At 47.2% G+C, this 26,545-nt stretch overlaps 1 protein-coding gene across 5 annotated transcripts in view; it reads left to right on the plus strand.

The window, feature by feature from the left end:
- The window catches only part of TACC1 (transforming acidic coiled-coil containing protein 1), a 622,141-nt gene that overhangs the window by 469,191 nt on the left and 126,405 nt on the right, over positions 1-26,545 (plus strand). For 3 of the 5 annotated variants that reach the window (XM_086943657.1, XM_086943655.1, XM_086943656.1), the window contains exon 5: positions 24,437-24,644. In XM_086943657.1, coding sequence (XP_086799783.1) covers positions 24,437-24,644 — 208 coding nt within the window. The remainder of the gene's footprint in view (positions 1-24,436; positions 24,645-26,545) is intronic. The other 2 variants (XM_086943659.1, XM_086943658.1) reach the window with 1 other exon arrangement.

The following is a 26,545-nucleotide window of genomic DNA, read 5'->3' on the forward strand; positions in this document are numbered from 1 at the left end:
GCCACACCCCCATCCCTGCGACGCCCCTGTCCCCACCCCGCCGAGTGACCGCCGCGCCGGGAACCCCCCGCCCACACGACCCCATGCCCTCTCCCAGTCCCAGCCCACCGGCCCCCCCCACCCTCAAAACCCCCAACTGGGCCCCGCGCCCACCCCAACCCCCCCGCCCCTCCCCTGTCTCCCCACCCTTCTCCGCCCCTCTCCCCTGGCACGCCAACCCCCCCCAAATGCCCCCCCCGGCCTGGCTCCTCCCACCACCCCTCCCCAGCCGTGCCCGCCCCGGCGACGGAGACCTGCTCGGGCCCACCTCACCTCCTCCCTCCTCCTCTGACGATGACCCCCAGTCCAGCTCGGTTTCCCCACCCTCCTCCCCCCACCCTCCCCACCCCCCACCTCCTCCGACTCAGACTCCTCAATTAAAAGCGGGGACCCCGCCCCCCAGCGTCCTCTCTCCCGTCCGCCTTGGGCCCCCCCCGCTCCTCCCGGGGGACCACTGCTTCTCTCCCAGCGCCACCCCCCCCCCCCCAGCTGCCCCGTCTCCTCCCCCTGCCCCCAGGACCATACCCCTACCCTCTGCACCCCCCTCCACCTCCATCTCTTGGTCCCCAGCGCCCACACCCACCCCCCCTTGCCCTCCCACCCCCGGATCCTCAGCTTGGGACGTCCTCACTCCCCCGGTCCCCCCAGGGGCCTTCCCCCTCCCTCCCGCCCCCTCCACAAATTCGAGGGCCTTCTTAGCGCCCTTTTGCCTGTTCCCCCCAGCCCCTCCTCGTGCCTTCTTCCGCGGCGCATCCTTGCCCCGCTTCCCCCCCGCCCCTCGCTCCTCCTCCCCCCTCCCACTACTCTGAGCCGGCCCGCGGTGGCTCACTGGCCAGCACTGCTGCCGCCGCGCCGTTTGCAGCGCGCCGCGGTGCCCTTACCTGGAGATCGGGCCGCACCAGGTCCATGCGGCCCGCCACTCCCAGAAGCCTCAACGCCTCGGTCACCCTGGGGTCCTTCAACGCCGCCATAACCATACGGAACCGCCGCACTCCGCTCCGCTAACCGCCTACAAACTAGCACTGGCACTAGCCTTCCAAGCCCGCTGCGACAAATCTCATGCCCGCAACAAAACACCTCAGGCGCCACCCTTACAAAACTCAAACCTACTGCACCCGGCTGCTGTGTCACTGTACCACAAAAGGTGGGCAGTGACACAAAATGTCCGGTTAAATACGGACCAGCTCAAAACCATGCCCACGGTGCTCCCCTACCCCCCTCCCCCTACTGCCCCAAACTTCCCCGGGGGTGCAAGCCTCCTGCTGGTCGGCTGCCCCCCCCCCCAAATCCCCATTGTGCACCGAGTGACTGCTTTAGGTGCAGTGATGTGTGCCTAGTGACATGGCGACCTGATGTTTTGTTCAGGTTCTTGACGTCCATTGGCTCTAAACGCCGAGTAACCAGGGGCATAACACAAGCCCCCACAGCCTACGCAGCGCGGGTGGGGGGTGCTGAGCTGCAGGGCCCCCCTCAGCACAGTACTCAGGCCTGAGAGCTCCGGATTAAATCCGGAGCTGGGGCTCCTCCATGTACCTTGCAGGGGGGGGGGCCCTCAACTTTCGTTACGCCACTGATTTTGGGTAAATGGTCCCGTTATCTCAGTGCTTTTAACTAATAATAGAATTTATAAAGGCATTATATCGCATAGAAAGCTTACAATTGATTTGTGCGAATAACTGAAATATTCCAGTAAAACATTACGTGCAGGAAGGCATTCAGTAAATAATTTTCAAACAGTCCGACTCCAGCATGGTTTTGGTCACACTGTCTATTTTTGTATTTTAAAGATGCGCTAGAACCCCCAATGCAATCCTGGTCCTAAAGCAGCGTTAGAACCGTCTGCGTAGGCTTGTTTTTCTTTCTTTCATTTTTTTTAATTTAATTATTATTATTTCAACTGCATTGTAGTTGTGACAATCGGTTTAAGATACAAGCCTGCACCACCTAACTCTGGCATCTAGTGGCCCAACATTTCACAAGGTAGCTGACATGTTAGGCTCAACAGTGGATTCCAAACATACTTTGACTCAAGGAAGGTGAGCTGCTGCTTCATCATGGGTGGAGCTTTTAGCTTTGAGGATCACAACAATTAAAAGATGTGAGCTCACCAGTGTGATCTGGCGGCAAAGTATGTTACTTGTATTATGTATTTAGAGGCAGCGTGAGTAATTGTAATTGTATGGCCCTCTGGGATATACATTGCGCATCCATTACAGAGCTTACCATTTTACAACCGGCCCCATTTTAATACATCATGGGGCAAAGTGTGTAAATCAGAAGATTGGGATTCTTGAACTGTATACGGTTTTTTGCTAATGCCTGGCTTATTCTTATAATTAATGGAATTTAATTTGGTGAAAAAGGTGACCAGCCAAAGCATTAAAATTTCTGGATTATTTTTTACAGTCTTTTTTTGTACAAACTTGGCATTAGAGCATTAGTGTACTTTAACAGTGAAATAGATACGTTAAATTTTTAGGCACGGGATGATTGAGTGATTTGCCCAGAATCACAGGATGTTGAACCGAAGAAGGGGACGCAAACCTGGAAATGACGTGTGGGAATAGTACTCAGCATTCCTCCTGCCAATTGTTTGTGTCTGCTTTGTTCATATAAAACCGTATCGTGAGTGATGTGATGATCATTAATCTCTATTGTTTTTTTTTCTTCTTGTTTTCCATTATCCCATCTCATTGTCAGTTTGGTTTCTTAAAACCCTTTCACTGCAACCCGTCCCCTGCCATATGTTAAAAAAATCCTCGGGGCTTTGTTTGGAACACTCTGGCGCGTCTACATCTTCCAGATCAATGGGGTTAGGGTCGGGGCATGACTTAGGGTGCCTCATACAGGTATTGCTAGTTTGCCAACAGGATAGATTGCTGTACAAACACAGACTCTGATAGCGGATGAAGAACAAATATGTATTCTCCTCGTATTACAGCTCTAACATTGATAGGAGAGGAACTGTCAACAGCTGTCATGTGACACTGAGCGAGCTGGAAGGGAGGGGCTCAGAGAGCACGTGCTCTAAAATCACCTAGTCTCTAACCCTACCTTTTCAAGCAGAGGCTCGAAGTTACTGAAGGCCCGGCAGCGCTACACTGTGTGGAAATCTGCAGCTCGAATGCTAAAAATGTGTGCAGTGCCATATCAGTGACGCTCAAGCCAAAAATACTATTTTAGCGCCACACTAACTTTTGCGCCATGGGAAAGTGAGCCACCAGGGTCGCAAAGGTGAGCCAGCAGGGTCGCAAAGGTGAGCCATCATGGTCGCAAAGGCGATCCACCAGGGTCGTACATGACCTTTGCACTCAAGATGCATCCCGACCTCTACAAATATAGAAGTACTGACAATCACCCAAGGGTAAGCTATATTAAGTTCTGCAGAAATAAATGCCTGTTTAATTTGCCACTAGGATTTCACTCCAAAGTAGGCCAGGGCACTTTAGTAGATCTGATTTTTTGTGAAATCCTAGGAGTAATTGTGCGGGTTTCGCCCTTTACACCGACCTTTGCATTCATGATCCTCATTTTGGCGTTATACAATAGAAAACCATTAAAAAAAAAAAGTTTCTTATACTGTTAAGGCAATACACAGCATTAATATGCCTACAACCCGGAGGCCGGCAGCGAATAATATCAGCAATCTCTAACTGTTACACAGCTCAGTGGCCGACAACCCAGGGGTTCGGCAGCGAAGTCAAATCTACAATAAACCAACCAAAAGAAGCCTTACTGCAACAATGCTTTGTAGATCCAGTTAGGATATAGAATACAACAAACGTATCCTGTTTGTGTCTAATCCTATAAATAAGTTTAGACGAAACCCCCCCCCCCCCCAAAACCCTGCTCTGTCTACTCGTATCTAGTGTGTAACATACAATCCGTCTTTGTGCGACAAGTGGTGTTCCAAGGGATAGCTAATACCATCATCATGTAACATTTTGACCTTCCTGGATTCAGCAATGTCTGAACAACATCCATACTGGATATGCCTCCTCAACCCTATACAACTCGACCCCCTCTGCATGTTCCGATCAGCCAATCACCTCCAGACAATGGTCTACTCCGCCTGCTTCCAGCCACGCAACGTAAGGCCCCCAAATATCTACCGGCGGGATCTAGCAGGCATCAGTTCCCAATAGTGTGTCAGTTGGTCTTTACAGTAGGTGATAGAGTTCAGCCAACCCCGGACTGTAGGCGGTCTGGTTGTCTTCCAGTGAATCGCCACCTGACGCTTGGCCAAAAGGAATAGTATTGACACCAACCTACGACTCTCCATGGGAAGCGCCTGGGTATAACTCAACAACGCAAGCAGTGGCGTGAGCGCCATCTGTGCATTAACAATGATGCCAACGTGCCGGGCCACTTCCACCCAATATCGGGAAATTGGATTACAGGACCATGCCAAATGTAGAAATGTAGCATATTGTTGACCACATCTCCAACATTTTGTGTCTTCCAGAAGGCCCATGTGGTGTAATTGCACCGGCGTGCAAGAAATTAAAATGTATGAGCCTAAGCCGGTAATTTGGCGACAACACTCTAACTGCGAGCAACAGTAAGTCCATTGCTCTTCCGTGATTTGTGAACCCGTGTCAGTTTCCCATTCAGCTCTCGAGGTGTAAGTGGCAATGGGGGATGTCTTCTGTGTTGCAGTATATATACGTGTGATCAACTTTTTGGGAGATGGATTAGACAGAACATTCTCTAAAGCTGGGAGAGTCTGTGGTTCTTGGGGAAATTCTGAGTACTGCGCCCCACACGCTGTCCTAAGCTGATAGAATAACAGTGCGTCTGTCGCTGTGGGCGGCTGTTACCCACACATAGTTTGTAGTGTCAAAAACGTGGCCTCTGGGAATAGGTCTCTGCCTGTCATTAACCCGCGCGCTTCTGCCCTCCGAGTCGTGGCCCTATCCGTGAGCGGAGTCAACAGTGGGTTGCCACCCAGTGACATGGATGGAGCATAAAGTGTCCTTACCCCTGCACGTTTCGCTATTTTATGCCACGCCCATCTCGTTGCCTCTACCGTGTCTATTTCCTGCTGTGGCCGTTTATATGCCTGATACAGCTGGACCAGGGCTGCTCTATCTATCTCCACTGCCACATGCAGTTGAAATGGTGTTGGGTGTTGCCAGAAATGCAAAAACTGCGCCTGAGCACTGTATGCGTAGAGTTCGAAGTCCGGGGCAGCCAGACCACCCTGTGCGAAGGGCAGCGTCAGCAGATTCCAGGCGACACGCGGCTGTCTGCCGGCCCATACCAACTCAAGCACAGCTGTCTTGAGTCTACGATTTTTTTTTATATTAAGTGGCATGGGTATATTTACAAATAAATATAACAATTTAGGCAAAATAACCATTTTGGTAATTTCTATGCGACCTAATAGAGACAGGGGGGAATCGTTTCCATCTCTGGACCTTGGTTTCAATCCAGTCTATAACCTTCCCATAGTTTGCCAGCCACAAATCCTGCTCGGATCTACTGATAATGATACCTAGATATCTTGTCTCCGACTTCACCCATTCAATAGGGTATTCTGTCGTGAAATTTTCAGTCTCTACGGTGAGTGCTAATATCGTAGATTTGGTCCAGTTGATTTGTATCCCAGTGAGCCCCCCATATCGTATCAATTCCCTCATTAGAACGTCAAAGTTATCTTTGGGATTGGTCATATAAATGGTCATGTCGTCACCGTACATGGAAATGAGAAGGCCTCGGGACGTAAACCCTAAACTTCTATGCGTGTGGTGCTGATGTAGCCTTGCCGCCAGAGGCTCCGTCGCGATGGCGAAGAGCAAAGGTGACAGAGGGCACCCCTGTCTCGTGCCACGGGTAACATAAAAAGGGTCCGACACCTGGCCATTTACACGCACCCTCGCCACTGGTTTGGAATATAACATCTGAATCTGCTGGATGAAAGAAGGGCTTAGTCCCATACGGGCCAACAATTTAAACAGGAACTTCCACTTTAGTGAGTCGAAGGCTTTAGTGGCGTCAAGCAAAGCGGCCACTGCCTGTACATGGGGAGCTAGGTAATGGAGCACCCCAAACAGTGTGCGCAAATTGTGTGACGTCGACCTCCCCGGTATGAATCCAGATTGGTCCGGAAGCGCTATCTGCGGGAGCATTGGCGGTAACCTGTTGGCCAATAGTTTTGCATATATCTTGGCGTCTAGATTGATTAAAGACAGGGGCCTGTAGGAGTCAGGAGAGGCAGGGTCCTTATCTGGTTTAAGCAAAGTTATGATCATGGCTTCTTGGAGCGTAGGGGGAAGCTCGCCCGACTCTATCGCCTCATGGTATACCTGCAGTAAATGAGGGGCAAGTATGTCAGAGTACTCTTTGTAAAAAGCGGCCGTTAGGCCATCTGCACCTGGGGCCTTGTCCGGAGGCATAGTGCCAATTACTTGTCGTACATCCTCAACGGTAATCGGCATATTCATGTAAAGTCTGGCTTCATCATTAAACCAAGCCAGAGCCACTGTATCAAGATAATCTATTATGTCTGCCTCCGACGGTTTTGTGGTGGATGTGTATAGTTTCTGATAATAGTGGGATATAGTGGACAGAATCTCCCGCGGCGTCCTAGCAATCTCACTGTTTTCTAATTTCAATTCTGTGATATAGTCAGCGCCTCTAGGGGTTCGCAACAGTCCAGCCAGCGTCCTCCCAGCTCTGTCACCCTCTCCGTATCGTCTTGCCTGTGCATATTTGTGAAGATAATTCGTATCTCTTTCCGCCTCAACTTGAAATTCTGTCAATTTTTACCTAATTTTTGCCATGGTGGCTGGGGATGGGCTAATCTGAAAGTTGCGCTCCAGATCACCTATCTCTTTCTCCAATCTGGCTAGCGTGCCTCTAATATCAATTAAAGACCCCAGTTCTTAATGCTATGCAGTCACCTCCTTGAAAGCTTCCCAGAGCGTACCAGGCGAGTCCACTGAACCTTCATTAAGCGTAAAGTATTCTTCTATTTTGTCAGGCAAGCCTTCTCTGAAAACCGGATCTAACAGCGCAGTAGATGGGAAACGCCAGGCAAATGGCTGAATGTACTGTTCAGTACTGTTCAGGGATACTTATTGCAAGCACAGTAGGTGCATGATCCGACAAGGTGCAAGGATAGTGCACCATGTCAGATACCCAATTATGAATGTCTTTCGATAAAAGCCAATAGTCTATTCTGGACCACGAGCTCCTATGGTGAGTGATGTAGGTGCCCTCCCTGTCTGTGGGGTGTAGTGCCCTCCATGAATCCACTAGATGAAGATCCTGTATGATGTCGTTTAATGTCAGCGCGACCCTAGGGTGGGGGTCCCGAGTCACTCCCTCCCTGTCTAACGTGGGGGATAGAACTACATTAAAATCCCCTCCCCATAGTATCGCCATTGATCCCAGTGCTAGTATCTGGTGGTGGAGAGACTGAAAGAAATCCGAACTGTCCGAGTTTGAGCCATACACATTGACTAATAGTGTGGGGGTGTCGTAGAGCGTGCCCTGCACAATAACTAATCTACCCTCACTATCCACTACTGTCTGAAGTGTCTTCCAGTGCAGTCCTCTGCGTATAAGGACGGCCACCCCTCTGGAGTACGTCGAATAGCCAGAAAGTTGTACCTCTCCCCATCTATTATTCCTAAGGGTGCATGTTGCTGTGGTGGACAAATGTGTTTCTTGAAGAAGGCAGATATCTATCTCATGTCTTTGCAAGTATGCCTGGACGAGCCTCACTTTCCTGCGGTCAGACCCCGTACGTTCCAGGACATGCATTTAAGCGACTGTGTTCTAAACTCATGCGGAGAAGCACCTAGGTTGCAGTAAATCCTACCGTGTCCGGAAAGCCATCCATCGGTGCCACAGGGACACAGAATTCTCCCAAAATGAAAAGACACACGGGATGCATATATAACCACACAACATGAGGCAGAACAAATACAGGGGAAAAAAAACAATATCCCCCCCACCCCCTCCCACACCAACCCCCCAATCAGGTTGTGATATACCCTCCCATAATCCTGCGAACTGCAAACAAAAGCACCACAATAGTGAACGTGCGGGAATCATCCCAGTGGGGTACATGGGTCGGCTGGGCAGGCACCCCTGCCCTCTTGGCAGGGTGGCCGGGAAGTTGGCGCCTCCATCCGGTCTCCCAACTGAACCACTCCAACTATACACCAAGTTACTTACTCCTACGTAAAACTTGAACCTCAAATAATCACAGTTCCTACGGTCTAGTGCATCCCCGAACCACGCCCCCCCCCCCCGATGACAGCCCCAGCAAGTTCCAATTACAAAATACTGTACTTATCTTTGCACACGGGCAACCGGCCATCCCTGATCAGTCATTGTCACTGAGGTTGTTATCAGCTCTCCGTTCCTCCGCCGTGTCCTGCCGCCTGTGGTCTTTGGCCATCTGCTTAGCGTACGTGAGCGCCGCTTTGGCATCAGTGAAGAACGTCGGTTCCCCGGCCCCTGTACCCTCAGCTTGGCCGGGTATATCCGAGAGTATTTGGTTCCTAGATGTTGAAAAAGTTTCTTGGCTGGGATGAATTCTCTCCTTGCAGCTTGCACCTAGAGTGTAAAGTCCGGATACAATGCCAGGTTGTTTCCATCGTATTGAATGTCGCCTCTCTCCCTTGCCAGACGCAATATGGTGTCACGGTCTCGGTAGTTTAGGATTCCAGCAAGGACCAGGCGTGCCGGCGCCCCCAGCAGTGGTCGTGGGCCCAGCGTACGATGTGCTCTTTCAACCAGGAACGTGGTCGATAGTTGCTGCCCAAACAGATCTGACAACAGCTTCTCTATGTACTTCTCCATGTTTGAAATGTTTGTAGTTTCCGCGATTCCGGTGATGCATATGTTGTTGCGTCGTGACCTGGCTTCCAAGTCCTAATTTTTCTGTTGAATGATATGAAGGATTCCGTCCATGTTTCGTAGTTTTTTGTCCATCTCCGTTTGGCCCTCCTCAGTTTCAGTCACCCTTGTTTCGAGCACGCTCACTCGACCTTCCTGCTTGTCCATCCTCCTAGTTATCCCGTCCATTCTCGTGGCCAGGGTGTCCATTTTGGCATCTATGGCTTGTAGACTAGATTTCAAGTCTTTAAACATCTCGCGAATGTCATCAGGCGGCGGTTGAGACGTCACAGCATCTTCTGATTGTATCGGAGAGCCAGTGTCTTTTTCAGGCACCTTGGTCGCCTTCTTTTCAAAATTTATCCGGGGTTGTCTGGTATCTGGCTTCCCCATCCTTGGTGCCGCTCTCCGCGAAGCGCCTGGTAGGTGCACGTGCCACCAATGTATCTTCAAAGATGACAAAAGGTATGGGCTTCCCTTTAATATTAGAACAGTTCACCCCACCCAATCAGGCTCAGGCTTCACCACTCCACGACTTCACGCTCCACCTGCAGCGCCACTGTCAAGCGGGTTGTCCACGCCCCTGTCCTGGCTATATGCCAACTTAAGATGTCGCAGTTGGATAATACAGGTCCAAGCCCTGTCCTCACAGTACAACTACAGTGTGCGTCCCGCTGCATTAGGGTAGCGTCTCTTCTGCCTATGCCACCCCACACCACATGATGGGATCTGGTCACACCTCTGCGCCGATCAGATAGCCCTTGGCTCTGTCAGCTGGCATGCGTGGGGCCTTCCAGGGCACAGCCGCTGCGTCTCCCAATCACCAAATGGAAGAAAGCAGTCACACTACAACAAAACCTCGTGGGCCTCAGCATAAAGGGTGCTACCCCATTCAGTGATGTTTCATTCACTTAATTTCATCAGTGCCAGCGATTGCGTTTGTCTCCGAGAGCAGGCGATGGAGCTGTCGCGCCCCGCACCCAGGCAGCAGGCACCAGCGTTGCAAATGACCAGTCCACAGAGCACAGACCTCAGTAGTTCGGTCTCCGGCCGCTGGGCTTAAGATGGCGGACCTGCAGGTTCTCACGGGGTCTTCATAACACGCAGGGGCCGGAATATCGCCGCGCGGCCCCCCCACTGACTCAAGCGCTGCTTGACGGGATTACCCCTCACCTCAAGCCACCTCCCACGGCCCTCAGACCGCCATCCAATACGATAGGGCCTCAAGTGTCTCCGCTGTGTCACCCCGGCAGCCGGTACACACGATGGGTCCTCCCGCCGTCTCTGGGCCACCCGTGGGACATACACGGCACCAGCAGCTGACTCCAATGGGTCTCTGGGCAGGCTCCGCCGTACCTGCGAGCCGTCCAGCCGGGGCCGATCAGACCCACGCACCGCAGCTGTGAGCACGTCCGGGCACCTAGGGGAAGCTCCACATCGAGGCCCTGGTGCAATCCAGGGAGACAGGCCTCCGGGTCCAGCGGGGTACGGGCCGTCCACCGCCGCAGCACAGCGCTCCGCTGCCTCAAATGGATCGGTTCCCGTCACAAGGCACATATCGATTTATAGGCAGTATCGATTTTTGGGGAGCAGAGATCAGCGCCTCTGGAACGGATAAATGACGGATTAATTTCCCGGCCGGCGGAGCCGCTCTAGAGTGCGCCCATTCCGCTTCGCAGCCAAGCCCCGTCCCCTAGAAAACCATTAGTTAATGGGTTGGATCAATTTTCCACATCAAAGTATGATTTGTGCTGGAATTTGATCAATGATGCTGTGTGGCCAGTTTATGACACTCTGTGTTTGGCAACTACCTACGCAAATGCAAACTAAATCCGGACCACAGATATTAAAATGAATACAAGAAAGGTTGCTCAACAGGATACAAGTGGTTGTGACACCTCTGGGTACGATTTTTAGTGTAGTGTTTATTTAGGCAAGTGATAAAACATTTTATCCTGCCTTGACTTGTGAGCTTTCTGTCTTCCCTTCTCAGCAACTTCCTCTCTGTATTTGCCTTCAATAGGCCGGAATGTTAGTTCCATTTCTGTTCTTGTTATAATTCCGTTGTTTTTTTTACTCTTAAGTTGGTCAATGACCGCCCAACAAAGATTAGGGGCGCTGTCTCTGTTATGACAGTTTTACATTTTTAAGATTTGAGCCAAATCAGGGGCGCTAGGTGGCGCACTGTGGAATGGCCACAGATTTGTGAGGCACCCACAGTCCGGAGATGAATCCTGCATTTATCCTGTGTTGAAGGTTCACCGCTAAGCTTTAAAGTATCGCCGCTGACAGGTGGGACGCTGGTGCAGGAGCGGAGTGGTGATTTATCCCTTCCCGATCGAAGCGCGAGCTTGCTGGCTGTCGGAGAGATTCTGCGGGGAGAGCTGCCTTGTGGTGTGGAGCCCTGGGACGGCTGCAAACGCAGCGCAAGCACCGTGGATCCCACATGGTGGACGAGCCGTGTGGCTATACACGTCCGCGTTGCTGCGGAGTGACACGCCGCGAGTACACACGGGAAGGTGCTGTTTGGAATGTCTGCGCTGTGGAGGATTTGAGCAGTGATACAATGAGGTTTTGGCAATGAGAGGTACAGCAGATACGGAGGGGCCTCTGACAGGAGGTTCTCCTTGGACGGCAAGATGGCGGCGGCCATGTTGTTTCCTTGAATGTTCTGGCTGCTGTATAGAGACCCACGCCACCCGAGGTCTTCCTGATATTTGCTAAGTGGGCGACATCAGTGCATCTGATTAGGCGTGAATAGCGGAGATGTTTAGTAAGCATAAAGTGAATGGGAGCGCAGACTATGGCCTAAAAGGAACTGTGGAACGAAGGGCCTATCCTCATAAATTAATCAGTTTGGGGCAGTGCTGCATGACCGTCACATACGGACAATTGAGATTCCTCATCGACGGTACTAACATACGTTGAAGCGGTGGGGTGGACTGAGCAGGGCATGGCAATACGGCGCAGGGCTAGAGAATTGCGTGGGTTGCCGCTACTGTACCATTTGATTGCTACCATCGCAGATTTGCTGCCAGCGTACTGGAGTGAGGGACATCGTCTAAGCCCATATCATTGGTGGTGATATATCGCTGGCTATGACATTCTGTGGCTAAAATCCTACCAAATTGGTAGCTTGATGTGATATCCTGGGCTGCAGGGCATTGCCTCATTGGGTTTCCTTGCGTACTACTGACTACAGTGCGCTCGTGGACTTGAATCAGTGCGTGGCTCAGGTACTTCCTCTGTGGGTCAGGGCAATACAATATGGGCAGGGTGGACGCGCGGCAGCCGCGCCTTACTTTTGAGGCAAAGAGAGGCGCGAAACAATAGTCAGCGGAGGGGAAGAAAGGAGAGCTGGAGGCGGGGGCTGAACATACTCCCAGATCGGATACTGACATGCAAACTCTATTGACAGAAATGCGCCAGGGATTTGCCACTATAGTTGATAAGGTGGACACACTTACCACACAGATGGATACTATTGCCCATAAGTTAGATGCTCATGATTCTCGGCTTAAGGAAGTGGAACAAAGAATATCTGATGCGGAGGACGTCACGGAACAACTTAAAACCGCTATGACGCAAATGGATAAACTCATGCGCATTATAGATGCCAAGAATGAGGACATTGAAGCCCGTAGCAGACGGAACAATGTGCGAATTTTAGGGGTACCAGAAAGTACCAACATGGGCTGGCTGGAGCAATATGTCGAGCGGATGCTGACTGCGGTTACTGGCGAGGGGCTGCTCTCTTCCCAGTTCATTGTTGAAAAGGCGCACAGATCGCTTAGCACGAGGCCGCCCCCTGGGGCCACTCCTAAGACACTCCTAAGCCCATTATAGCTCGGTTACTTCACTACCGGGACAGGGATGTGGTCTTAAAAGTGGCGAGAGAGAAAAAACAACTTACGTACGAAGGAGTCACATTCACCATCTTCCCTGACTTCACTGTGCGGGTACAAGAGGAGAGGAAGAAATTCAACAGTGTGAAACAGAAGTTACGACAGGAACAGATGTCAAATTGCAAATCCCTGGGTATGATAGGCCTAGACCGACTTGGCGCCTTCAGCCCAACGCCCTACTGGACACAGTTTTTAGGGAAGAACTCGGGGAGGAAATCAAGGAATTTTTCCAGTGCAATAAAGGGACAGTGGACAGTGTTGAAGTTGTGTGGGAGGCCTTTAAGGTCACGATTCGAGGGTGTTGTATAGCCAAGAGTTTCGGGGTGTTAAGGGATATACAGCGTACGCTACGCACACTGGAAGGGGATTTGAAGGGGTTGGAGTGAAAAATGCAAAGTGGGAACGTGGGGCACGCACAGAAAGAATTCACGGTTTAAACTATCTGAGTATGAGGAGGAAGCTGCTTGAGAAACCAAATTTCGGGGACGTTATTGGGTGGCGCGGAAATATGGAGAAGGTGAGTGACCCGGGAAGGCTCTTTCTGAGATTACACGAAACACCCGAGGTAGCACTAACATATTGGAAATTACTGGTCCTGAGGGAGGGATTTGTCGGGATAGTACCGGCATCCTAGATGTCTTCACCTCACATTACACACACCTATATACCACGCAACACATTGGTGGGCTAGACCTAGAAGGGTTCATGGGGGAGATTGCTCTATGCTGGCTGAGTGATGTTCATAGATCTTTTTTGAGTGCTCCTTTGGAGCTCGTTGAGATAAGGGTAGCGATAATGTCCCTTAAAAATGGTAAAGCGCCGGGAAGTGACGGAATACCTGCAGAGTTTTATAAATGCTTTATAGACGTTATGGCCCTGGTGTTATGGGAGGTATTTGAAGAATCTTTAGAGGTAGGGATACTTCCTCAGTCCATGCGCGAAGTAGTGATCACATCTCTGCTGAAGCCAAGTAAAGACCCTGGGATTTGTGACTCATACCGCCCATTATCATTGATTAACTGTGACACGAAAATGTTAGCTAAAATATTGGCGAATAGACTGTCTCTGTGGATGACGAAAATAATACTCCTGGACCAATCAGGATTCGTTCCGGGTAGGGCCACAACTTGAGAACCCTTTTCTCCTTAATACAAACCGTGGCGCCGGAGTTCCCGGTCGCTGCTGTGTTTCTCGATGCCTCAAAGGCGTTCGACTCCGTAGAATGGGGATATTTATTCGCTGTGCTACAGAGAATGGGGTTCCCTCCTGTTTTTCTTTCTTGGGTGCAACTACTATATAACAAACCTACAGCTAAAGTGCTTATAAACGGCTATCTCTCTTCATCATTGTCAATAACACGTGGCACTCGTCAGGGGTGCCCTCTATCCCCACTCCTTTTCGCTATTGCTATAGAGCCGTTAGCGTGCAGAATACGACAGATTGATCGAGACAGCACGTTTAAATGCTTCCAGCGTCAACTCTCTATATCTCTATACGCTGATGATGTAACGCTGTTTGTTATAGACCCTCAACAAAACTTAAATGCTCTGTTGCAGGAGTTTTTGGTCTTCGGTAGGCTATCAGGGGTTACTATAAACTGGGGGAAATCCCTATTCTTTCCGCTTACGCCGGTAGTCACAAGGTTTGCGTTAGATTTCCCATTGGAGTGGTGTGATTCTGATTTGCGATATTTAGGTGTTCAGGTATCCAGAGATAAGGAAGAAACACTACAGTTAAACTATGGTACTGCCATCACGAAATTGGCTATGAGTATTACACGCTGGATATCTTTACCCCTGTCGATGGCTGGTAGAGTCTCGCTCATTAAAATGGTGGTATTGCCTCGTTTTTTGTATCTTTTTCTTAATATTCCGTACTACCCAGGTGCATACTTCTTTAACCCCTCCCATGCTCGTGACGGAACCGTTCCGTCACGAGCCTCGGGTGGGTAGTGCTGGTGACGGAACGGTTCCGTCACAAGCCTCGGGTGGGCTGTGCTGGTGACGGAATGGTTCAGTCACAGCCCCCGCGAATTCCACACCTACGCTAACGTTGCCTAGCGCGGGCGGGGCCGTGACGGAACCGTTCCGTCACAAGCACAGCTCACCCGCGTGCCATGACGGAGCGGGTCCGTCACGAGCACGGAACCGCTGCGCGGCCCCCCCACCCCTTAGAACTGCGGCGGAATAGCCGCCGCAGTGAAAGGGTTAAAACGCTACGAAGGGAGCTGATTCATTTGGTATGGGGCGGACGACAGCCTTGGCTCAAATGGGCTGTCTTGACGCAACTTTATGACAAAGGGGGATTTGATATTCCTGATTTCGAGGCCTATTATATCAGTGCGCAAGCACATTACGCCTTTCATTGGATGGCGCCCACGTCGGTCATGCCCCAACTTGCTGCGGAAGACTGGATAGCTCGGCCGTACCCCCTAAGCGGTATTATACATGGCCCTGTTACCATTTTGGAGACGCCTCCCACGACGGTGTTGTGCACGGTCGATGCTTGGCGGCGCATGGCACAGATCTTACAAGTTCCACTGCTGTATGCACCGCACATGCCCCTCACTTATCACCCACAGCTAGTACTCCTACAAGAAACTGGGTTCCAGGTCATGTGCAGGCGTGTTAATATTGCCACGTGGGGTGATCTGTTTTTTGGGGGAATGTTTAGTTCTATTGCCCTGCTTTTTAAGGATCTCATGCCCACACCTCTGGAGGTTTTTTATTACGTGCGTTTAAGGCAAGGTATGAGAAATGTCTTACCGGACTTCCCTAAGGAACCGGAAAGTTTTGCGCCATTGAACATTATATTGCACTCCACTGATGGGACACACCTAGTGTCCGGTATATATAGTAGTTTTAGGGCAAAACAACAAGGGATAGAAGGCTCGGCTCGAGAACTCTGGAGCACGGATTTGAGGAAAGAAATAGATGATGAGCAGTGGGGATATTGCTGTAGACTTAAAGGAAACATATCGGCTAGTTGTAGATTTATGGTTATTCACTATAAATTTCTGCAACTTATGTATTATACCCCTGCACGGAGATATAGTTTTCAACTTGCAGATAATGATTGCTGTGAGCGATGTAAATGCCTTGAAGCTGGCTTTCTACATCTGGCATGGGAATGCCAGGCTATAAGCCAGTACTGGACACAGGTACACAGGGCCCTTGAGAGGATGCTCGGAATAACATTTGCGAAGGACCCCCTGGTCATGTTACTGGGCTACACTGCACACATACCCAGAGGGTGTCGAAAATTGTTAGACATTGCTATGCTATTGGCCAAGCGAAGACTAGCGTGTCGATGGGGGAGGGGGAGAGCCCCGAAATTTAAGGAATGGATGCAGGACCTTCTATATTGTCAGGAACAGACTGGTCTATATGCAGAGACACAGCCAATAGCGTCCAGGCCCAGAGATATTTGGGGGCCTTTACATGATAATCTACTGCGCACAGATGACGATAATAACAAGGAGGGATCTCAATCTATTGCCTGGACTGAGGAAGAGAGGATGTAGATGTGTACCATTGCTGGATATCTGCCTGGCCAATACTTTGTTCTAGTATACTGTCTACTCAAGAGTGAATGTGTGCCTCTCTAGCCTACGACACTATATTGTATTTTCCCCTCATGCTTGTAAATGCCATGTTTATGTCTTGGGTGCAGAAACTTTTCTGCTGTTGCTTTGAAGTGTTTCAGGGAAATGATGTTGTATATTTACGCTATGTGCTGTTGTCACGCAAATGTCTCAATTACTGATGTTTTCTTATACATGGAATGACCGCCTCATTGCCTGTAATGTTTTCTTTTTGCTTACTATTTATCTTAAAAAATACCAAAAATAAAGATTTAAAAAAAAAAAAAAGGATTTGAGCCAAATCAGGGGAGAAATGCAGGTGACGTAGATGACCCGCAAACCTTCAGGAGGCCCCCATCCAAAGCACCAGTTGGTCAGAGGGTCTTTCCTTTGCCCTAATATCTTAAGCCTGACTATCGAGGTGCCAGGAGTTCCTCCTGACCAGTTTTGAAATAAAACTAAATCATTATGCCAACCACACCCAACTGGTTTTAAATGCACCAGGGTCCATTGATACCCACCGCCTCAAATCCTGTCTCTCTCCCAACTAACCCTCAATTTGCAGCTCCTAAATGAAGCGCAATCCAATTGAAACAGAATTTTCCACCTCCAACACTGTCCAATCCTGCACTCATGTTTGCTAGACATGAACGGGAATGATTTACACCTCCCCTGTCTTTTAACTTTGCATCCCAATTTTGAGACCTTCTGCATCACCTTCACCAAGTGATGTCAAACTCACTAGCGTAGCTTGCAGAGAAAGTGGCAATCAGTGCAACCTAGGAACCTATCCTTCAACAGACTCAAACTTTGAAATGCTAAGAGAAAAAATATGAAAGTAATCCTCCATCCATAGCCACTAGGTTATAAAAATACACCCACACCTTAGATAAGGCTTCCCACACAAAAATACAGTTCCACTCCCGTTCAGATGACCAAATACCCACACAACTTATGTGCATGTTCTCTGAATTGTTCCCATTACAGTATCTCAACTCACCTACTGTTACCATACTGCAGTTTCTGTTTTTGCTATATAATTAATGATACAATACTTTCAGAACTTATAAATCCCACGTCCAGGCCCATCTTGCAATGATATATTACCTCGCTATAATCACTGTATGTAGCCACTTCAAAACTAGCAATCTAGCTAAGTTTGCCAAATGTGTTCTTTCATCAAAATCAATTACTCAATAAAAGTTTTCCCCCTGATGCTAAACATGTGAATTCTATATTACTGCTTCTCCTTCTTCCCCAATATTGTTTGCTTTGTGTACCTTATTAAATACACATTCGCAGATTCATTTCTGGAGGCCTTGCTGCCATTTACCAATCCTTTCTTTTGATCTCCCAGAAGAATCTCACCAAACTCGTCCCTTTTGAGGACTCTGTCTAAACCAGTGGTCGAAGTGGGCGGGATCGGCACGGCGTGCCCCTAATTATTTTTTCCAGTAGATTCAGTTCCCCTACTTTTGCTTATTTTAAACATTCATCCCATCAAAGGACGGTAAAGTTGCCAAGGCCTGCAAAGAAGGCTGGCGTTCGCGGCCGTTTGGGGGCGAGCTTGGTGGGCAGAGAACGAAAGGGACTCTTTTCCTTCTTGCCCAGTGAATACCAGGGCAGTGTGCACTTGCTCTGCCTCTCGCAGCTGCCCCCTCTCTTTATTTCTCTTATCCCCTCACTTTGTTTCGGTCCTCCTCACTTACTGAAACCTGTGACTTCAAGGAACATTTTTTACCCTCTCTTTCCTCCTTTCGTTTATTTGTTCCCCTGTGAAACGGATCCAAAAACAGAAAAAACACTTTTGTTGTCTTTTTCTGACATTTTTCTTTTCCACAGAGCAGCCTCAGGAATAAAAGGTTCAAACTATGAAAATAAATAAAAAAAATGAAATAAAGCAAGACAGAGTGTTCGCAAAGTGGCCAGATTGATTTTATTCACACCTAAAAACATTAGCTCCACTTTAGGGAGTTTGCCAGTGAAGCGCTACTTTTATTTTCTTGTTTTTCCGTGAACAACATTGTTTTCCCTGGGTGGGTAAGTGCACCAATCTTGGAGGTACTGCAATGCCTGATTGTTTGGTGGATTGGTAACCATGTTGTTCCTGCTTACAATTCACATGCTTTACTTTGCTTTCTCCAGGATGCTATTACTGTTGTTTTAGTCAGTATATTGCTCTTGTCTAGACATAATTTTAATTGAGTTACATGCAGGTGTTTATAACAGGGCACAATTTGGTTGTAGTTGAAGGCAGTGCGAGTTTCTTTCAGTGTGGCAGTATGGTGTTCAGTGGGGGAGAGGATGTGGCACTATGGTCAGAGCTGCCGAATTTGGAACTGAGGAACCAGGTTCAGCCTTCATGGCCAGACCCCCAGACCATGCTCCTAAGGCAGCACATTCCCATGCTAGACCATAGATGTCCCCGCTAGACCTTAGAAGCCCTGGTGTCTTAGCACCAGCGGGTGGACCCTAGCAGTAGCAAGTGTGGGTTAACCTTGAAGGCATGTCCACCACAATCCATACTGAAGTTCACCTCAAATTTTGTGGGCAGACCTATGAGGCGGCACACCATAGAGCAACAGTGATTCTATCACTGAGGTCACAGGATCCTTGAGAAGGGCGGTGCAACCGGTGTGACTGCACCGGCACTGACTTTGAGTGGGGGCATCCTGTGTTCAAGTATGTTATGGTTCTAAAAGCACTTGCTGCCTACTTTCTGGCCTCCAGCAGTTTTCAGAGGCAATAAAATGTCATGAAAACTCTGGTGATCAATGTTCTTCCTAGAGAGAGAGAGAAAAGTTTTGTCTAGTGGAAGTTTTGACTCATGGAAAGGTAGCACAGAGGGTTAATGTGCCTGCTGCAAACTACTTGCACCATGCAAATCACAAAGTGCACCTAATGTAAATAGGTCAGTGGGTCACTGCTTTTGTCAGCGAGATCCTTTTGTTACTTGCAATTTATAAGTTAAAATTCCTAACATAGAACAATGAGCTATTAACTGTCATCTAAGAGCTGCATGCAAACTGCAAGGTATAAATGAGAGCGTTCTGTTTTTCCCCCAGTCTTTGATTATCCTAATGTTGCTCACTCAGATAGAAATCAATTCAATCACTAACTAAATGTATTGCCTACTAGTGTGGTTGTCATGTGGCTCCTACACCTTGTAGTCCTTTGTCTTATGTAACGTTTCCTATATAGTGATGTATACATGTATAATTGTTTGTCTCTGTGTAATGTGTGCGATGTAAAGTGCTCCGACATGCTACACTGGTATGAGCGGCGCTGTAAATCAAATTAAATGCATCTGAGAGAGAGTGTGGTTATGGAGGCTTCAGGGGCACTGTTGAAGGGTGATAGTGAGGGAATCCGTGGCAGAGGTGGTCATTGGCCTCACCAACAAATATTGTCGCATAGGGCTCCACCAGCACTAAAGGCCATCCGTCTCACTCATTGGTACCTCCATTGACCTTGTTTCAGCAGTAGTAGCTGCAACTCACAAGGGATCGGCAGTGCAGGTTTTGCACACACACCAAACTAAGTTCACAAACTTCAGTCTCTCTGCTTCCTGCACAAGCACTTTTAACATGTGCTGCCGGCTTTGGGGTCACTGGAATTATGCAGCAAAGGAGTACAAAATTATGCCGCAGTGATGACTAAATTATGCAGCAAACAAAGGCTGCAGCGTAATGATGTATATTTTCTAATACTTTATTATTTTGACATTTTACACATGCTAACAGTCTCTGGGAAGATTGTGCCTTATTAGTACCAGTGTAACATACAAATAAAGAAGTGATAAAGGTGATCAGTCAACCTTTGTGAAGGGCCTTCCACTTCGCAGCAACACAAGTCAATGTTTTTTGTAACTTTTGATCCGTTTCACCTTCACACAATTTATTAGTTACAATTGTCAGATTATGTATCAGATGTTGTGTTATGTGTCAACTATGGCAGAGCCATAATTATATAGAAAACATTTGCAAACTAGGATATTTTGCCATTCATATTTGAACTGATCTTGTGGAAGAAGGGAGAAGTGCTGATGACAGAAACTGAATGGCGGGGTGAAAAATGGCTTGCGATTCCACTTTTAAGCATATTTGCGATATTCTGTGATTGAAAACATATCCCACTTTGTGGATGTATTTTAAAGTTAATAATTCATATTAAACCTTAAATAAGCATGTGTGTCAATTGGTTGAATTAATTAACATTATAAGCTTAAACTGGTTAGTGAAATGCCACACAAATACAAAAAATTAGGATGTTTTGTGCATTCTGGCACAACTCTGACTCCGCCCACTGATCCAATCCTCGGATTATTCGTGCCCTCTGATTCTCTGCCTACAGTTCCCCTACTTTTTTTCTCCCACTTCGACCACTGGTCTGTACCCACATCCACCCCCTGAAGACTGCAATCTTTACGTGCCAGTCGGCACCCACCATGCCATACTGCATTGATTCATCATCTCCTAGCATCATTAGCTCTAGCCAATAAACAGAGCAAAATCTTTGGAATTTGTATTGTCTGGCTAGATATTAAGGTCAAAGACGTAGCCTGAGAATATTGTGATTCCTATCTTACTGATGCTGTTGCTCTAGCACTCACCAGTCCCTTAGCCCAATAAAGTCCTAAGTCATTTTTGAAACCGAATAGACCTCTTTGACATCATTCCATTGAACTGAGAATTTCCTCCACCTCCTCACTATGGAAAGACATTGATCAAGCCTTAGCATTGATAGAGACATGATCTTCAGACTGAAGGTAAAGCTTTTTTCCGATGTGTAGGAAGCTGGCTCTTTATATAGTGAACCAAAACGAGGTACACTGTGCAGAGTCCAGCAAACCCCAGTTGATTTACAGAGGCAAAATGATAACCCAAATGCTCTTTTTTTTGTGGTAGTGTGAGTCAGCAGTTAGGCTTATTATAGCGTAGTAAAGGAAATGAAATGAAATGAGAGAGACCCCTCAAACCAAAGGGACAGGGCTCCGTATCAGTCTATAAAGTCATAAACGATTCACTTTGGAATCAATAATCGCCACAGAAACTCATTCATTCAAATTCCATCTCACAAACAGTCTCAGACTTATCCACAACTCATACATACAACCCCAAAAAACAAGTATAGTGCCACAGAGGTTACTGACCATATCAAATATTTAATACAAACCTATTGTTACATAAATCAATATACATATAGTCCTAACTAATCCTTCATGTACATAATAGGGCATACGTCCCATAAAAAGATACAAGTATAAAAAGACTTCACCTACTTCACTTTTGTTAAAAATCATAGCATAACAAAAACGCACATATAATCAACATATGTGTAAAAAAGAATAAGAGAAAAAATGATAGAGCACACAAGACATAAGCTTGGTCTCAATTTGCTAATTTGTACAATCAATCAATGCAGGTACATGACTATGACAAAGTTCTCATCTAATATGACAGTATGTTCCACAAATTTACCATTATGTATGCGTTAACGTGTTTCAGTGGTGTAAGTGGTAAGGCCAGTTCTGACCACCTTCTTCAAGACAACAAAATATCTTGTGTCAATGCTTATTGTTAACACCTGTGGCCAAACATATAAATACTACTATTATCAATCATATATATGCATTTGTTTCCTAGCCCTACATAGTTCCAATTAAAACACAATCATTTTATAGATTTAAATTTTTTATATATATATATATATATATATAGACACACACACACACACACATGCTGTGATTTGTCAAGCTATGGTACATCAGTTTAGATGAGTATAAAAAACATCTTCACATCAGTCACTCATAATTTGGGGTTCACCAATGTGCACTACATTTATCAAGCTTCTCTTGTACAACTTGCACGCGTTTTGAGTTTAAGCAACATGTACTGCATACACCCATCTTCTCTTACACAACGCACATACCTGTTAAGTCACTCACTTCAAAGAGTCTGTTCAGGCAGCAACTCTTCCCATCACAACATAGAATCTACAATTCAACATTTTGCATTCTTGGCTACCTAATTCGTCCAATTGCTATCACGCATAGGGATAGTGAACTATCTATTTTCACCAAGCCTCACCAAACAGGCCACTAAATTGATCCTAGTTTATTTGTTTTCTTTTAATCTTTCTCAATATTGATACGGATCACATGCATATATTTAAGCGATCCAGAGAAAATAGCACAACGTGGGAATTCTCGCCAACCGCTGGATCAATCTCAGGGCCGTAACACAGGCCCCCACAGCCCACGCAGGGCGGGAGGGCCCGAAGCTCCAAGGGGCCCCCTCGGCACTGCACTCTGTCCGAGGAGCTCCTAATTGAGCCCGGAGGGGGCCCCTCTACATACCTTGCAGGGAGGCCCCCTCAATTTTCGTTACGCCAGTGATCAATCTATGAGGGAAACACAAAAGTGAATATTACCCACATCCCCTCTTAATTTTGGGGTCAACAGTAACATATTTTGTTTTAGGTAGTTTGCAGTATTCCTACCTTTGCTCTGACTGGAGTCTCACTATCAATACCCAGGGAGGACCTGGCCCTGCATTTCGGACTGGACAGTTCCCATGGGGAGCAGGGACTGATTTGCACATGGCCGGGTCCAAACTGGTGAGCAAAAAGACGATGAATTTAGGCCCAGATCTTTGACTGGTGGTGTGTTTGGCTTTGTACACCATTCCATCCATCTATTGTTCTTTTTACATACATTTATTTATATAGCTCTTCATACCCATTATGCGGTCATAAAGCACTGTATTATCATCCGGTTCCTGGGCACCATTTAGGGGCATGGTTGAAGGGCTGTTAAGGATTTTTCTGTGTATGAAATTCCGAATGCAGTGTATGAGGTCCAACTTCATGATATGTCCATGTTCCATTGACTGGCGCTCTCATTAGCACTGAAGTTGCAGATAAGTGAGAATAGAGATAGGTGCACATATGGGTACTTACAGTATTTCGGATGGGCAGTATCGTAATTGGATACCGCCATTAATGTGTTATTTATTAATATTAAATGGAGTCTTACCTAAAAGTGACAGATGGGCAACCTAATGGGACATGGTTAGACCTCTAAGGTACTAAACTTGTTTGACTCGGAAGAGATAGGAGAGCAGTCCATTGATGGTATGATTGAAACACCAAGGGTTATTAAATTAAGTTTAACCAGGAACACTGGAAGAGAAGCTTATTGATGGCACTGTTAAGCCCCCAAGCAGTTTCAAATAGGGTCTGTTTGGGAGCAGCAGATGAGCAGCCCTTAGGGTGTAAGTTTAAACCACCAGAATATTAGATAGGATATATGGCAGACCAACAGATGTGAAGCAAACACCTGATCAACACCTGAAGAACACCTGAGAGGCAACATTAATCCACTAATGAGCATTAAATGGAGTATGTGTGATCCACCCATAAGCGAAAAAGGAGCAAACCTTTAGAGGCCATGTTAAACCTCGAAGGAGTATTATATTTAGTCATTTCTGAAGCAATAGCTCAGCAACCAATGGATGCACGGTTGAACGACCATGGACGTCAATGAAAGTTATCACGAGGTGACAAGTGAACAATTAGTTGGTCACTGTTAAACCACCAAGAGGTAATACATGGATTAGATGGAATCTTCCCAGGAGCAACCCATTGGCACTGTTAAACTACTTAAATAGATTCTACTCAGGAGCAGCAGTGAATCAGCCCAGTGGGCAGCACAAGGCTATTAGATAGGATGTATGTGGGTGCAATAGATGACTAGCTCTAAGAAGCACAATTAAACATGAAAAGATTAATAATTTGATTAGATAGTCTACCACAGAGAATAGAGGAACAGCCTATTGGTGTTTGGGGGGAGGGGGGGGCAACTCCGGCTGATATATATTTTTTTATCCTGAGTAATTGTTTTCTGCTGTACCCACCCAGTATTACTCAAGTTGTTGTTAACACACCTGGGTTGCAGAGAGCGTTTAGAAAAGTCTATGGGGAAATGTGATCTTCGGACATGGCTATTGCGAGGAGCTGGGATCCGAGTTTTAATGTTGTCACTTTTGTCCTCCAGGATGAAGAAGCGCCAGTCTCTGGTGCCCCAGCCATTGATAATCGAGAGGGCCATGCCACGGATGAAGAGAAATTGGCATCAACAACAGTTACTCAGAAATCTGAGGGGTCCGAGGTGAAAGGTGAGCCAGAGGACGACCTGGAGTTCTTTGAATGTTCCAATGTTCCTGTGTCTGACAAAAAACATGAGTTTTCACCCCCTCTTGAAGGTATGGAAGTGCGCACTTGTTACTAGAAACCTTATCATACTACTAATCTTACCGTATTATCAATTGTAACATCCGTAAAGTACTAATTTTAAGCAATACAAATCTTAATCTTGGTGATGGGTAGCAAAATCTCACACTTTTTTTCACCACAAAGTTTGATGCAAAGAAATGTAGTCATAAATGTCTCCATAAAACATCCGTTGTCACAAATACCTACTGGGAATGTAGGAAAGCCCTTTTTTTTGTGCTAGAGACAGGAATGTGAATCTATTTTTTTGAATAAATGCACTTGCATACAACCGAAGAGTTACAAAAATTGGGAAATAAACTGTTACCCGCAGCATCTACATTCTGGATATGTTGCCATGAGTAACAACAACACAGTCATGACAAATTACTTTTATTAGGGCATTTAAATATGACTTAACCTCGGGAGGGTGACCAAAAGCTCACGGCAAGATGAATCAAAGCAATAAATTGAGAACAGTTATAGAAGTGCAGCGAAAAACAGGGCTTAGCAAAAGGAAATAAGGAGAAAGGGAACACGATTCCTGAAGAATTATGGCGAAAAGGGCAATTCTAGGAATTCTCATGGTCTTTAAATCGTTTCCTACCATGCCCTCTTGCTTAAATCATTTTGGTCCCCACCCACCCCAACAATTATATATTTTACCCGGACAATGTGGGTAAAAAGACTTTCACCCCCACAGCCGTGGGTAAGCTGCCTTCAACCAGATATTATGTCCCACACTAGGCACGTGACTGGTTATCGCAGATGATAAAAGGAGTACATCTAAAGGTGTAGCCCGATCACCAGAGCCAAGCACTCAACTGCAGCAGCATCCAACATCATGTAGAGCAACTGTCGGGGCAGTGATACAAGTCTCTACGCAAGGAAACATCATGGGTTTGTCTCACGGAGAAAATAGGGCGCAGGATGGCATATTGTCCCAGAGCCAGGTACTTTAGGCCCGCCACGCCCTGGGGTTGTCCTGAAAGTCTGGCATGGATCTACGCTGACGTCACTCTGTTTTGTCCTGTCGACTTTTGCAGCTCTTTTCTAGCACTTTGAACTTGCATACACCCTGCGCTGGGTAAAGTAGACTTGTTCCTGGGGGATGGGTAAAATATGAAAGTTATTTAGGTCAGTGTAGTGAGAACACCTGTCGGCACCACACATTGTGTCACTGCTAGCTCTGTTGTGCGATACACAGAGGAGCCATTGTGCCTGCCCCGGGTTAAAGTACATCTTTCACAAGCCTCTCATTACATTGTGAGTCACGTTTCATGTTCCTGCTCTTTGCGGGGGGAGATCAATGCATAATGACAATGCAATTGTTGTCTTCATTCCAATTTGCGGCTGGATTCCAGTGAATTTTGAATTATTTATTGCTTAATTTAGAACTGTGGTTGCCTTACTCAGTAGCCTAGATCTGTATGCTTAAAGCTGAGCAAAACTGAACCGTGTGAATGGAAAGCACACGCCAGCCAGGCATTTTTCTGTTTTCTCTGTGGTTGTTATTGCTGTAACGTCTTTAACAGCACCCTCACCACACCCCGCTTTTTTGCGAGTTTGCGAATCGAGGACATCCTGTTTGTGAGTGTAAACAAGGCCGCCGCTAAATAAGTGGAAATAAGTTTAATATATAAAACACCTTTGTGGGGGGCAGTAGAAGTCGATTTCGATCATTTGCATTGGAAGGCATTCTGCCGGCTCTGCATCATCCTATTCGGAATGGGCACAGATTAACACAGCAGGAACTAGCACTGTGCTGCAAGAGAGACATGCCCCCCATTCATCTATGCCACAAATTTCGTAAATTCTTTTCCACTGGCCCGATCAGGGTGTATTACATGTGTGACTGTGAGCCAAACATATGCGAGCTCCTGAGCTGTGATAA

This window comes from Lissotriton vulgaris, chromosome 11 (genome assembly GCF_964263255.1).
Source record: "Lissotriton vulgaris chromosome 11, aLisVul1.2, whole genome shotgun sequence".
Classification (NCBI taxonomy): Eukaryota; Metazoa; Chordata; class Amphibia; order Caudata; family Salamandridae; genus Lissotriton; species Lissotriton vulgaris.